We start from the raw sequence: 14,959 nt of genomic DNA, 5'->3' as shown, positions 1-14,959 counted from the left end.
GTAGTATTAACAGGTAGCTTGCTGCAGTATTAATAATGAACAGAATTTAAAGTAGTTTATATTGAATGTTCTCTAGTGACATGGAACAATTGGTTTCATGTCTCTAAATGTTATTTTGAATAATATAAATATAATTTAGTGTCTGAGCAAAAACGTATCAACAAACCTGGCTTCAGAGTTAGGAAAGATTAGCTGTGCCTCTGACCTAATGAGATGAATTATCTCTGGAATAATTTTCTATGTATTCATAGGGTTGCCAGGCATCTGGTTTTTTACCGCAACACCTGGTTGAAAAGGGACCCAGGCAGCTCTGGTCAGCTCCAGCCAGGAGCCCCCTTACGCACCCAAACTCCCTCCCAGAGCCCTCACCCTCTCCTGCAACTCCAACCCTCTGCCCCAGCCCAGAGTCCCCCCTGCACCCAAAACCGCTCATCTCCAGTCCCAAACCAGAGACTGCACCCCCAGCTGGAGCCCTCACTCCCCCCACATGCACACCAACCCTCTGCCCAAGCCTGGAAGCCCCTTCCATATCCTGAACCCCTCATTTCTGGCCTCATCCTGGAGTCCACAAACCCTCCCACACTCCAACCCCCGAACCAGCCCAGTGAAAATGAGCGAGTGAGGGTGGGAGAAAGGGAGCAATGGAGGGAGGGCGGATGGAGTGATCGGGGCAGGGCCTCGGAGAAGGGGCAGGGGCTTGGAGAAGGGACGGGACAGGGCAAAGGTGTTCAGTTTTGTGTGATTAGAAAGTTGGCAACCCTATATATTCATAATGTAGTATAACTCTTTTCAAACTCAATCATTTTGATAATAAGTAGGAATGAATAATTAACATTATAAATGTTAGTAGTAACCATTTTTGAGGTGAACACTGCACAAAAACCAATGCATAAATGTATTTTCTTTTCATAAAGTCCTACACCACAGAAGAACTTACTCTTCTGGTCAGCGGCGGCTCCAGGCACCAGCATTCCAAGCATGTGCCTGGGGCGGCAAGCTGCGGGGAGCGCCCTGCCAGTCCCTGTGAGGGCGGCAGTCAGGCAGCCTTTGGCGGCATGCCTGCAGGAGGTCCACCAGTCCCGTGGATTTGGCGGCGGGTACGCCGAAGCCGCAGGACCGGCAGACCTTCTGCAGGCATGCCACCAAATCCGCGGGACCGGGGACCTCCCGCAGGCATGCCGCCGAAGGCAGCCTGCCTGCCATGCTTGGGGTGGCAAAAAAGCTAGAGCCGCCCCTTCTTCTGGTAGAATAGTGGCTCTCAATCTTTTTCCAAATCCTGGGCCCATATTGCAACAGAAAAAAAATGTCTGGGCCCTCCTCTTAGCTAGCCATAAAGAAGGGATCATGGTCTCCAGGTTGAAAATCCATATAATACATGACAACTGTATAGATTTCAGAGGGGTTTATGAATAAGCATATTTGATAAATACATTCTGAAATGGTAAGTGCTGGTACTGACATTCCACACTGAGAAATAAGTTCATACACACCATTGGTAAGTGTATTGTGTATATGTTTCTGTTTTCAAAATCTTTTTTGATTCACAATCATTGTTTTATTTAGGGGAGAATATTTCACAAAATGATTTTCCAACTGAAACTCCCATCACTTTAAATCTGTCTCATAACATCTGCAATACCAGGTAAATTTTTGTTAAGTCTACCCCAGTAAAATATTAAAGAAACTCCATCAACTTGAAATATTGTTAGTTTTTTAAAAATGAATTAAAAACAATTTCAGGTTTTACCACCTGCTTGTGATTGTCACTGCTAATTTTTGAGGTAGTACAGTCATGTTTTCCTAATGTTGAAAATGTTTCTCTCTTCCCTGTAGCTCTCTGAAAAAACCTACACAAATGATAGGGGAACCTTGCTTATTATGCAAGGGAAATATGGGATACATATTTTTATTATCTTCCCATTCTAGTAGTTTTCTGTGCTAATTTTTAGGTAAGGAAAGGTCAGACAAATATGTCACTTTTAAGTTGATGTGGTTCTTTTTATGAGAATCATGCTGTCCTGAGACAACTCGAAAATTGTTCCTTTTCTTTCTCTGACATATCCTCCCCCTTACTATAATATGTGCAGCATCTAAAGTTTTAGTTACCTGGATCTTCATCTCACTCCCAGTTTGAGACAAGTGGGATTCAGCTACTAGAGTCAATTACATATTTTCCCTGGGGTTACTCTTATGTTTAGCAATCACTAATAGATAAAGCTCATCCCAAACAAACTTAATCTCAGTCTGAACCTATGAACCATGCTCTCATTTAGTCTCAGTACAGTCTGTGTTCCAGTTAAATTAGATGTATGTGGAATATGTGAATACACATACATTAATATATGGATTATGTTATATATATTATCTTAAACTGATTATCTGAATTGGTTGGGGGACATCTGAAACCTTCAGATGATCAGAATGTTTGATAAATGAAATTTGGCTCATGAGTTTTATATCATCTGAAATACGGATAATAAAGAGTTAAGATAATGAGTATTTTATTTGTTTTCCACATGTAATAAGCACTAAAATGATGAGATTGTGAGGTATGCGATAGATCAGAGTAAGGAGAATAGGCAAAGGAAAAGCTTAATTTCTGGAGCAAAGGGACACCATTTCCATGCTCCCTACAGTATCATCTATTATTTAGTGTTCCATCGCACCATGTAGTAGCTTCCATTCTAGAGACATGCATCAGAAAATTTTCAACATGAAAAAAACGTATAAAACTCCTTGAATTTTCTTTTCTAGGAGAGGAGTCCAGGGCCACCCAGAGAGGGGGCAAGTAGGGCAATTTGCCCCGGACCCCGCAGGGGCCACCATGAGAATATAGTATTCTATAGTATTGCAACTTTTTTTATGGACGGGGTCCCCGAAATTGCTTTGCCCCAGGCCCCCCTGAATCCTCTGGGCGGCCCTGGAAGAATCACTAGGGAATTTTTAATGTTGATAATCCAAAATTTTAAAAAGTCCTTTGTCTTCATTCAGCAGAGACATAAATACTGTCCCCCAGTATCCAGAAACAGTATGTACCAACTTCACTGACATAACTGCAGATCCTGACAAAAATAAAGGTTAGTTGCTTTTTCAACAACAGATTTGGTGCTAATGTTTGTACAGTAGTACATATAAGTACCACACATAATGTTTCTTAACTACATTTATGTATAAACCCACAAGCGCTTTACTGTCAGACTGCTGAGTTTGAGCTACATTGCTGAGGACTTGCCTATTTTTTTTTTTAAACTTCCTGACAACTAAAAGGACTCAGAGAAGACTTTCTTTGCTATCACTAGTCTTTGTTATAACCTAGACTTTGTTTATGGTATTCTCAGTGAAAAAAGGCAGGATTCAGGTGTCATTTCACTCTTCCAGTATTCTTTCCTGACAGTTGCCTTGCTTTGCACAGGCTAAGCACCCTGACTGCAGAGTAACATTTAAACAGTACCAGCATGATTGAGAGGTCAAAAGAACCTACGTCTTTAGTGGAGTTGAGACACAGTTAATGCCATCAGATATTTCTCTCCTAATTTCCTCAGTCATGACTGAGGAAAACGTCCTCAGCCCTTTTTGACCTTACTCCCTCCAAAATGGACAATGAATTATGTGATGTTTTGGGATCTTAAATATGTGGTTGTTTTCGTTTATCTGCATTTCAGATGGAAATAATGTTCATTTGTTTGGTGGGATTAATAAATTGTGGAGTAAAAGATTACGGGATAAATTAGAGATTGTAGAATAGAATTGCGGATCCGAGAGGGAATCTGAAGCTTGCTCTCTCTCTCGTTTTTTTCATGTCTTTTTCCCTTTAAAAAGTATGTGCGCTTATAGTTTATTCCTGTTTTTAATGGCTCTAGCAGCACGAGCTGTTCTGTTCAAAACTAGAGCCTATTCCTGAGGAAAAGTTTTAATACACAAACATGTAATCAGTATTCAAATTTGGCTGTGAAAACAGTCATTTTCGTTTAGTCCATTCTCCCATGATGAAAGATACAAGTACCAGGTCTCATCACTGATGTCATTCCAACATCACATGTACTTTCTGTAGGAATCTTTGCTTTTGCTATGTTGAATTTCAGAATCCGCTTCAATATTATTATTATTATTATTATTATTATCTTTTTTTTTTTTTTTTTACCCAATTGAAAAGTGTTTGATTTTGTTTTCATCTGCACAGCAAGTTCCATCAAACGTAAACATTTGTCAATAAGTTCTTCCCTAGGAATTTTCACCCAGTGACATACACTCTTAGGGACAGATCCTCACCTGGTATAAATTGGCCTACCTCCATTGAGTCAGTTTATATCAGCTGTAGGATCTGGCCCTGACAGTTAGTCTGTCTTGGAATCTTTTAGTGAGGTTTCTTTTTATATTGACAGCCCTTCTTTTTGGTTTCAAGTAGTAATATAGGAGGGAGGGATAGGTACTGTCCTTTGGGAAAACTATAAAGCGATCTCTCTGGTTGGATTATCTCTCATACATACAACCTTTTTACTGTGGATCTGAGAATCAGATGTCACCATAGCACTAAGATTTGGTGGATCCCTCATTTCTATACTGTTGCATTTCATACACTTCAATCAAGATCTCTTTGCCTTTCTAGGTCTTTATCCTACAGGAGACTTGTGGCCTGCTCAACCAGTCTGTTTGACAAATAGCTTAAACTATAACCTTGAGAATAACGTACCATGCATGATCCAGGAAACCCCTTCGGTTCACAATAGGCAAGTTATTGTTTGCTTCATTTTTTGATATCATGTTTTTCAGCCTACGGCCTTAACAGCATGAATGTATCTGAGCTTATCATGCAATGATTCTTAAGCATATGCCGTTTAAACAGTTTCCATGGTATGGTTGCATGTTAAGCTATAGTAAGCAAGAATCTTACTGTAGACCAGGGGTTCCCAAACTTGGTTTGCGGCTTGTTCAGGGTAAGCCCCTGGCAGGCCGTGAGATGCTTTGTTTACCTGAGCGTCCAGGTACAGCCGCTTGCAACTCCCAGTGGCCATAGTTCCCTCCTAAAACGCTTATGTGGTAGGAACATATTATAATTATTTTTTTTAACAGATGGGGAAACTGAATCCCAGAAGGTTTGTACTTGCTTAAGTAATACAGGAAGTTTGTGGCAGATCCAGAAACAGAACTCAGATAACCTTCCTACTAGTTCTGTACTTTAGCCACTAGTCTCTTCTTCTGCCTCATGGGGAAAAGATTAAAAAAATGCTCAGTATCAGAAGTGCTGGAACTAGGAGGGCAGGGGGTGCTGCACCCCAGGGCTTGAAGTGGTTCCCATCATATACAGGGTTTACAGTTTGGTTCAATGGCTTTCAGCCCCTCCCCCCCCCAATAAAAATTGTTCCAAACCCCACTCAGTATAAGAATGAGCCTGATTTTAACACACCACCATTGCTGATAATGACTATTCTGTACTATTATGTAATTAGTATGTGTGAAGTGCAATCACTTATTTCAGGCAATTGTCATCTAATAGTTTAACAGTATCTTAAAGTGTTTTTAAACTATTTTCATAAACCCTGTACAGTGTTTTGATTTTTGTTGTTTGATTTTATACGATTTTTGTCGTTTGATTTTGTCGTTTGTAATAGCTTCATTGATTGGAATGCAACTTGTGATAGCCAGTTTCCCAACATGTATTGCCCATTAGAGATGAATGAATACAATGCTTTTCCAGAAGGTAAGAGTGCTGCTAAACTTCCAAAATATCATTAAGCATGTTCTTTTCTCTCCTCCTTTGAAAAGCAAGGTAATGAATATCATTTTTTCTTTTAAAACCAGTAGCACTACACTGTTAGAGAGCTGAGCTTGCTAATTTTTTTAATTAGGGTAAAATAGATTAGGAGAAATTAGTTTTTATCATGTAGGTGTATTACAGTAGAGCCTAGAGACCCCAGGTAATATGAGGTTCCCATTGTGCGAGGTGCTGAACACGCACAAGAGTTGGTCCCTACCCCAAAGAACTTATGATCTAAGTGGACAAGACAAAGGATGGGAGAAGGAAAGTGCAGTTATGTCTGTTTTCCAGTTAGGGAACTAAGGCACAGAGGAGTTAAATAATTTAATCTGTGGCAGATCTAGGAACACAACCTAGGTCTCCTGATTCCTGTTCTAGTGCCCTAACCACATGGTCCTCACTCCTCTCTGGAATGAGGTTTTTCAGACACCCTTAGTTAAATTCCTGACTTGGAACAACCTGAATGAGTTTTGACCCACTCACCCAAAACCTGGTTTGCAGAGCTTCCTAAAGGCCTGATTTTGATTTCACTTACATCAGTTTTCTACTAGTGTGACTACAGTAACTCCAGCAGAGTTATCAGGCCCAGACTGCTCTTTTTAACATTCCTTCTGTGCACCGCACTCACAAATATCAAACCTCAACTATGTCGGTACTCATTGTTGGAGAATGAGCTGAAACAAATCTACGAATAGAAAGCCTGAAAAGTATTTGTTTTTGAGAAGCTGTCATTTACTCAAATTTAAATTTTTGACACCAAGTGCTATACAGTATTGTGTTGTGTGTGCATATAAGAAATAACAAGGCAACTTAAAAGTGCTGTGCAAAGACCAGGTTTCTCAAAATAGAAATCCCAACAGATTGTGCACCTGTGATAGAGCTCAGTATACTAGCGTGTACAACATAACGTCTCTTGTGGCCTATTTTCCCCCCAGGATGTGACTTATTTTGCACATTAAGCATGTTCACAATTACCTGGAATACTGCACTACTAGCTAGGCTATATTTAAAGATGAAGCTACAAGAGCACAGGATTTTGAATCGCCGTAGTCTCTTGGGAGTTTAGGGCTGAGGCATGTGGGCAGGGAGGGATGGGGAAGCTTTGCCTTAATGTTGTCCACGCTCTACCTGTTCCGTGGCTAATGGAGGGTTTCAAGCTTCAGCTTTCCAGAGATAAAAGGTTTTATGTAGCCTTTACCCATTTCCCTTGCTAGCAATTGGCTAAAGGCCCCAGTAGTAGCTAATAAGAAACGATAATCCTATTTATATTGTAGGTCTGAAAGATGCATGGAAATATGTAAATGTTACAAAGAGGTGATTGCTGTATTGCCAGGAAGTCACGTTGGAGTGGTGAAAACGGCCAGCAGTTCTAATGTCTCTCATGCTGGCACAGTTCAGCCCCCCCTGCAGAAAGTTTAATATAATTTATAATGCAAAAAGCTTAATTTTGTTCTCCATCTCTCCTCAACTGCAGAAAACATGAATTACCCCAATGGCTTCCCATGTACTGCAGAAGTTCAAAATACTGCCTTCATTGATCACAATTGTCCGTCTACCTGGAGTGCTCCACCCAACATGACGCCTACCTGGGAACCAGCCAGTTATGTCAACTCTTCAGTGAGTATTCCGGTCACTGTGTGTTGGCCTAATGTGCTGCTCTGAAGTGCCTGCCAGATACCTTTACATTTCAGTCTCTCCTCCTTTCTTTCCAGTAGGCTGTGGTGTTTGATGTTGATTTTGTTAGCACTATTCATAGTATCTCACCCAATATTTTGCTAAGTTTCTGTTGGGTCATTTTACTTGAACATTGTATTGAGACCCTTGAGAATGGAAACGTGCATGTTGGATTTGGATAATCTGTTTACCCCTCTCCCTCCCTCAAAAAAAACAAAACGGTTTCAGTGGAGGATAGAAGCAAGAAGTGCTGACAATGAAAACAATTCTAAAGTTATAAACACAAAAGGGAAATCAGAAATTGTAGAGAAGCATGCACAGCCCTGGTGCTCTTGGTAACATCCACAAAGTTTGCTCTGCAATGTATACCTGCAACTCAAACTGACTTCAGCTGGATTTGTGCATGAGTCTCTGAGCACTCACTTTGGCACTTTGTGCTTGTCTCCAAAGAGAAAAGTGTAGCAGATGAACAGGAAGGGATGGGACAAGTTTATTTCAGTGTTGTAGTGTTGTCTTTAGATATAATCACCTTCTCCTGCACTAGGATGAAAATCTTCCACTTTGAAAATGTATTTTTTGTGTTTACAATAGGAAAAGAGAGTTTAACAGACAAATCTCATCAGTAAAAACAAGAGATGATTTCAACAGCACACATTCATAGTGGATTCAATAGGGCACTGGATGGAAGAAGTGATAGAAATTTACAGGGGGCAGAGAGGGACATTAATTCTATATTTTATTTGAATGTATTCTGGAATCATAGACGTTTGAGACTAGAAAAACCTATTAGATAATTCAGTCTATTTTCCTGACAGAACAGGATTTTCCCTAAAATACATTTCTTAGTGTTTTAGCTGGTTTTAAAAGTCCTAAGGCTTCTGTGACCTCCATTGGCAGATTGTTCCACAGGCTAATACATCTCACTTTCAAGAGGCTTTTCCTGATATTCATTCTAAAATTTCTCTTTACTTGCACCCCATTACTCACAGCAGTGTGTTCCGTTCTTCCAGTAGTGTTATAGCATGTTACCATGTTCCTCCATTAGTCATCTCTTAGCCAAGCTTATACATCTTTAGTTCTTTCTGTCTTGTCTCTTAAATCAGTCCTTCATCCCCGTGATACTCTTTGTTACTCTTCTTTAAATTTTCTCCATTTGTCTATGTTTTTGCTGGTAAGCCTGATCAGACCTGGATATAGTACTCCAGTTGTGGTCACATCAGAGCCATATAGAAGAAGGGTAATACTGCCCTGCTTTGTGAAATGCCTTTGTATATGCAACCCAAAACTGTATTGGCCTTTTTTTTGCAACCATGTCATTTGTAAACTCCTGTCTATAATTTCCTGGCTATATGATCCCTAGGTTTCTCTCAGCAATTCTGCTCCCCAGGCTGCTTCTTCCTCCCATGTAGTGTCTGTGTTTTCAGATTCCGTTTCCCCCAGCATATTGGCTTGCACTTTGCCCTGATGCTTTTTTCTTGTCCTACAGCCCTACCTCTCAAGCGCCAGAAGCTTGTCTCCAATGTCTGGACTTTTTGGTTCCATCTGGGCACCTCAGAGTGATGTCTATGAAAGCTGCTGCCCAGTCAGTGCCACCGGTCAACACTCAGCTCATGCTGAGAACCAGGCAGTTCTGTGTAAGCAGGAGTATTATCCAAGGTTTAACCCATTCCGTGCCTATATGAACTTGGACATATGGACTACAACAACCAACCGGAATGCAAATTTCCCACTTTCTAGGGACTCGGGTTATTGTGGAAACATGTGACAGGAATTTGATTTTAAAAATGTGAATAAAGATGCTTGCAATTTTGATTACTAGATTAAGCTGGTTATTGAACTAGATTACAGTGTTGGTGGATATTTTGGCACTTTTATATGGACAATAAATTTTTTTTTACAGAAATCTGTGTATTAAGTACTTTTTAAGAATTAATAAATATTATATACAAAACATTATGTTAACATCATGTGAAGGTTAAAAATTTAAAATACAATTTTCAAAAGATGGAAAAAATTCAGATTCTCATAGTAATATATTCACCCGCATTGCATATATTTCATATAAAGTTTACATGTAGGGCCTGATTTTCAGCAATGGCTTCTAAATTTGCAGACACAAAATTGCACTTATAAATAATTGCAGTCACAGCAAATGGTAACATTTGGCCATCTAACTATTTGCACTTACTGTTGCAGATATTTAGATGTCCAAGTTCTGCTTCTACAGGCAGAAGGTATTTGTGGATGCAAAAATTGCACCCACAAAAATTAGAGGTTGGGCTGTGGCCTGGCTGTATATCAGGCCTTAAAATCCTAACTAGTAATTTGATAATATTGTATTTGTGCAACATGTGTGAGTCAGTGTTTCTTTGAGAAGCTTTTCTTTTTTGTACCTCCTGATATTTTGTGTTTTAACCTTCATGTTGCTATAGCAGTTTTGGTGCAATTTTTACTTTCATGTTACCTGAGCATTCTTTGGTGCATTTAATTTCCTTTGTTTAAAAACACTAACATTTAAATTGGGGCACACTTTTCATTGAGGGGTGATTTTATGCTTTTCTGCAAAGCAGGATTAACAGAACAGCAACACTTCGGTTTGTTTTATGAAGGCTGAATCTTCATAGTTGAAAAGATTGCCAAGAAAGGAACCAGCCCCTTGTTGATTGTATCCTTCATGCAAGCTGTGTCAGCAGCCCATCCCTAAAGAGTCATCTCCTCAGGCATGGACAACACACAGTTTTCCCTGTCCCCTTGATATGTCACAAAGTGGGCAGGAGTTGATTAAGCTCTGTTAAATCTAAGGAGATAACTACAGCACACCTTTTTTGCTTTAAAATGTTTTTCTCCAAAGTCAGTGGTAAAACTCACATTGATTTCAATGGGACAAAAGCTAGGCCAATAATGAGCACTTTTGAAAATCCCATGTTTTTTGTTTAATGGTTTTATTATACTGGTAACCAGCCCTCACATGCTGTGCTATTCTTTCTGGTGTGTTTTGCTGGACTCTCCCACTGACTGTGGGCATAGAAGTAATAGCTTATAGGACTCTCTGAATTCAGTTTTGCTGGTATACCAGAATTGAATGCTAAGCCTATAGAAGTAGATGTCACCATTAACATTCCTTTCTGTGTCTTTGTAGCCTGTGACAGCATGTTGACAGGAGATTTTGAAAGATATATATTGTGAGTATGTACACAAGATGTGTGAAGAATACCAGTGATCATTTGGTTTTATAGGTTCTAATGCAGTGAAGTCCCTGATCTCCCAGATAACGCTGTTTGTTTTATACCATGTTCGTTCCTTGCGGAACCACAAGAAATGCAGTCAGCAAAGAAATCTAGCAAAAGCCTAGCCACACTCTTGCTATACCCAACCAGTTCTGTTAACTTAATGATGTTCATGGGATTGGGGGGGCCTGATTTTCATTCCTTGAATATCCCTATACCATGTATTATAATGCAATATTTGCTCAGTGCAGGGTTTTGCTACCTGCTATAGGCAAATGGCCTTCTTGCACTCACATTGAACTGCAGCTAGAAACCTCACTGATGGTTTGGTCTCTCTGCTCAGCCCTATTTAGGTTCTAGTTGGAGTTATGTATTCTGCACCATGCTGCACATTTTAAAAAACAAATCCATTAGGGAAGGTTCAAGAGGCAGCAGCAAAAATTTCAGTGTTTGAAAACAAGACTCCAAGAAAAGGATACTGAGAACTGGCCATATTTTGGCTAAAGACAACAATTGAAAGGTCATATAAAACTACAAATACGTAAAAGAATGTTATTAAAAAATGGAACACTCGTTAGTCAAACTGGAGCTGAATTGGTAATATTAGGCCAAATATTACAAATAACTACAAATGTAACATGGCACAAGCTGCTAAAAAGACTGAGGAATCTTCACCCCCCCAGAAGACATTCAAGGCTCAACTAATCATCGTCATGGCCAGTTAAATCACTCCTATTGCAATTGGGGATGGAGTAGATGACCTACCACTGGTTCTTCATACCCAAGTGATTTTATACTTCAGTTAGAAGAAAGAATCAGAAGTCCAAATTAATTATAAGGAAATCTCATTTATCTTGAGCAATATTATCCATAATTTCTTGCCTCATATCAGGAAATCATGACCGTAGGAATAGGCTCTTCACATACCACTATGAAGCTAATACCAAATTGTATTTAGGACTGCATAGAAACAACAAGTGCCCACATACCAACTAAATTGCGAAGAATAGTCTGCACAGTTCACCAGTTCTCGTGAACATGCATATGTGGTTATTGCACTTGGACGAGAGATGCGTGTTGTGGATATTTCAGTCCCACAGTGCAAAGTATTGTAGTGTTGTCTTTAAATATAATCATCACCTCCTGCACTTTGAAAATGTATTTTTTGTGTTTGCAATAGGAGAAGAGAGTTTATTGTAGAGAAATCTCATCAGTAAAAGCAAGAGATTATTTGAATACCACACATTCATAGTGGATTCAGTAGGGCACTGGATGGAAGAAGTGATAGAAATTTGCAGGGGGCAGAGGGGCACATTAATTCTATATTTCATTTGAATGTATTCTGAAATCATAGAAGTTTGAGACTAGAAAAACCTATTAGATAATTCAGTCTATTTTCCTGACAGAACAGGAGTTCCTGTGCAATATCTTTTAGACGGTTTTAAAAGTCCTAAAGTTTCTATGACGTCCATTGGCAGACTGTTCCACATGCTACATCTCACTGTCATGAGGTTTTTCCTGATACTCATCCTAAAATTTCTTTTTTGCTTGCACCACATTACTCATCGTTACAGCACTCTAAATAATTCCTCTCCGTCCTTAGTGATTTCAGCCTTCCAATAGTGCTATAGCACATTGCCATGTCCCTCCATTAGTCATCTTTTAGCCAAGCTTATACATCTTTAGCTCTTTGTCTTACATCTTAAATCAGTCCTTCATCCCCCTGATATTTTTTGTTACTCTTCAAGTTTTTTTCCATTTGTCTCTATTTAGGCTGGTAAGCCTGATCAGAATTGAATATAGTACTCCAGTTGTGTCACATCAGAGCCATATATGAAAAGCCTAATACTGCCCTGATTAGTGAAATGCCTTTGCATTTGCAACCCAAACTGCATTGTTTTGTGTGTGTGTGTGTGTGTGTGTGTGAAACCATGTCATTTGTAAACTTCCGTCTAATTTCCCAGCTATATGAACACTGGACTTCTCTCAGTCTTCTTCCTCTGATGTAGTGTATGTGTTTTCAGATTCTGTTTCCCCCCCCCAAGCATTATCTTGCACTTTGCCCTGATGCTTTTTTCTTGTCCTACAGCCCTACCTCTCAAGCGCCAGAAGCTTGTCTCCAAGGTTTGGACTTTTTGTTTTCATCCTCAAGAGTGATGACTGTGAAAGCTGCTGCCCAGTCAGTGCCACTGGCCAACACGCAGCTCATGCTGAGAACTTGGCCCTAACTGGCAAGAAGAGGAGAAGGGTAGTGGTAATATCATCCGCCTTATAACTTTTAGCCCAACAAAAAGGAAGACAGCTGGCACTTACCTCTGCACATACAGAGTGAAGTGCTGTTTAAACCTTCTTGAATTGTCTTTTACATTTCCAGAGAGCTTCAACTCTGCTTCTGGTACTGTGTGGGGGTGATCGCTCAGTGCATATGGTCTTGCAATAGCTGGTTCTGATGCACTCAAAGTGTATAATAAATTTCAGTTAACTCAGGCTGAGGAGGCCAACCGTGAAACTAGTACAGACATTTGAGGAATACTGCACTCCACATAAAAATGAAACCTCTGAGAGAGATGTTTATAAACAGAGTACAAAAAGAAGATGAAACCAAAGAAGAGTTTGTGACTGATCTAAGACTGATCTAAGAGCCAATCTTGAAATTTTGGGGGTCTGAGTTCCTGATAAGAGACCTGAGTATGATTGAGATTTGAAACAGAAACTTCAGCAATAGATGATGGGGAGAGCCGAATTCTTGACAAAGCAATAAGAATTTGCCAAGAAAAGGAAATCCTCCAATTCAGAGTGAAGCTTATTGGAGGTGTATGTGGACATGACAGAGAATCCAAAACAAGAAAAGAGAACTAAGGAAGAAAAGCATGCAATGCTGGTCTCTGCCGCTGTCGCTAGGGTGACCAGATGTCCCGATTTTTATAGGGACAGTCCCGATTTTTGGGTCTTTTTCTTATATAGGCTCCTATTACCCCCCACCGCCTGTCCCGATTTTTCACACTTGCTGTCTGGTCACCCTACCTGTCGCTGACCCTTTGTTCAAAAGAAAACAGAAAACAAGAATGTCTGCACTGTTGGAAACTGGTATCAGAGCCACTGAGGACTTGCAGACAGTAAAGGGACAGATAAAGGAAAACAAAACCTCAGTGTGATTTGGGGTCCTGGGAGCTGCCACCACTTCATGAAAATGACACAGTGCATCTCTCTGATGGGAAACAGTGGTTTAAAACGGAAGTGGTGTCACAAAAGGTTGCCATCTGTCACCCCAGATGGACATGAACTCTAGAGGAATAATCCCAGAAGGGAGGGAGATAAGTCTGCCATTTTGCCCAGGATGGTCTCAGACAGGCACCAAGAATACGTTAAGAACAAGTGGATTTACCGCCTCCAGAAAGCAGGAATGCTGCTGGACAGGTCCAAGCAACAGTGCAGGCACATCGAAGACTGATTCAACATTAATAATTGTGTGTTGTATTAATACTGGGTTTTTTAATGTTTCTGTTACTCAATTTCATTTGGCAGGGACGAAGTGGTAGTGGGAACTGGCCTATAAGTGCTGAGTTACCCAAACAGAGTCTGGAGGGGTTTGGTGGAAGCTTGTTGCACCCAGCCAGTTATAAAAGGACCTAGAATAAAGCAGAGTTCTTGCAAGCACTGAGTGATCACTGAACAGCACTGTTGTGAGTCTCTCTACTTTCCCCCTTTATTGAGAAGTCAGGAGGGAGAGGAGGATTCATTGTCACATTGCTATAAAGCAGCAGTATGATGCAACTTTGGAGATTTTGTGTGTCTGCTCCACAGCTTAGTAAATGGTGCAAAGACTCTTCTGTTGTGACAGACTGACTAGCACTGCTCTTCCAACTCCCTGATCACTGTAGTGTAGTTCTCTTTAAAAGTTCTCCACCATCCTGGTTGACCGAAATTACCCTTTTGCTGCAGTGGGACTTCAGCTGTGGAACTGACTCCCCTTCGGCATCAGTCTTAATTCATTTTTTTCTGCTTCTTAAAAAACCACCATCCTTTTGAATTTTATTGTGACCACTCTTGGCTCCTTACTTATTGTCATCTCTCTTTGCATTGAACTCTCTGCTGTTCTTTTGTTGTTGTTGTTTTGCTATGTGCTATAAAAATCTGTGTGCTGGAAATATTGCAGTTAATACATGGAAATCCAGACATTATGTAAATAGTGTTGTCTTTTCTTGTTTTTGGTGTAGGGTATTTTTATGTGTGTTCCATTCTTTGGCTTCTAGAATTTGTTCCTTTTATTATAAGAAAAAAATGAAAAGTTTTATTTATATAT

At 40.0% G+C, this 14,959-nt stretch overlaps 1 protein-coding gene across 3 annotated transcripts in view; it reads left to right on the top strand.

Annotated features, from left to right (window-relative positions):
* The window catches only part of TMEM131L (transmembrane 131 like), a 116,906-nt gene extending 107,665 nt beyond the window's left edge, over positions 1-9,241 (top strand). For 2 of the 3 annotated variants that reach the window (XM_054030114.1, XM_054030113.1), the window contains exons 30-35: positions 1,564-1,642; positions 2,992-3,077; positions 4,607-4,727; positions 5,610-5,698; positions 7,230-7,372; positions 8,916-9,241. In XM_054030114.1, the coding sequence (XP_053886089.1) occupies positions 1,564-1,642; positions 2,992-3,077; positions 4,607-4,727; positions 5,610-5,698; positions 7,230-7,372; positions 8,916-9,194 (797 nt within the window). In that variant the 3' untranslated portion in view covers positions 9,195-9,241. The remainder of the gene's footprint in view (positions 1-1,563; positions 1,643-2,991; positions 3,078-4,606; positions 4,728-5,609; positions 5,699-7,229; positions 7,373-8,915) is intronic. The other variant, XM_054030115.1, reaches the window with a different exon arrangement.
* The last annotated feature ends 5,718 nt before the right edge of the window (positions 9,242-14,959 follow it).

This window comes from Malaclemys terrapin, chromosome 5, assembly GCF_027887155.1.
Source record: "Malaclemys terrapin pileata isolate rMalTer1 chromosome 5, rMalTer1.hap1, whole genome shotgun sequence".
In the NCBI taxonomy this organism is placed as follows: Eukaryota; Metazoa; Chordata; order Testudines; family Emydidae; genus Malaclemys; species Malaclemys terrapin.
The sequence above is the reverse complement of the archived record's forward strand: the minus strand, read 5'-3'. Positions and strand labels throughout refer to the sequence as shown.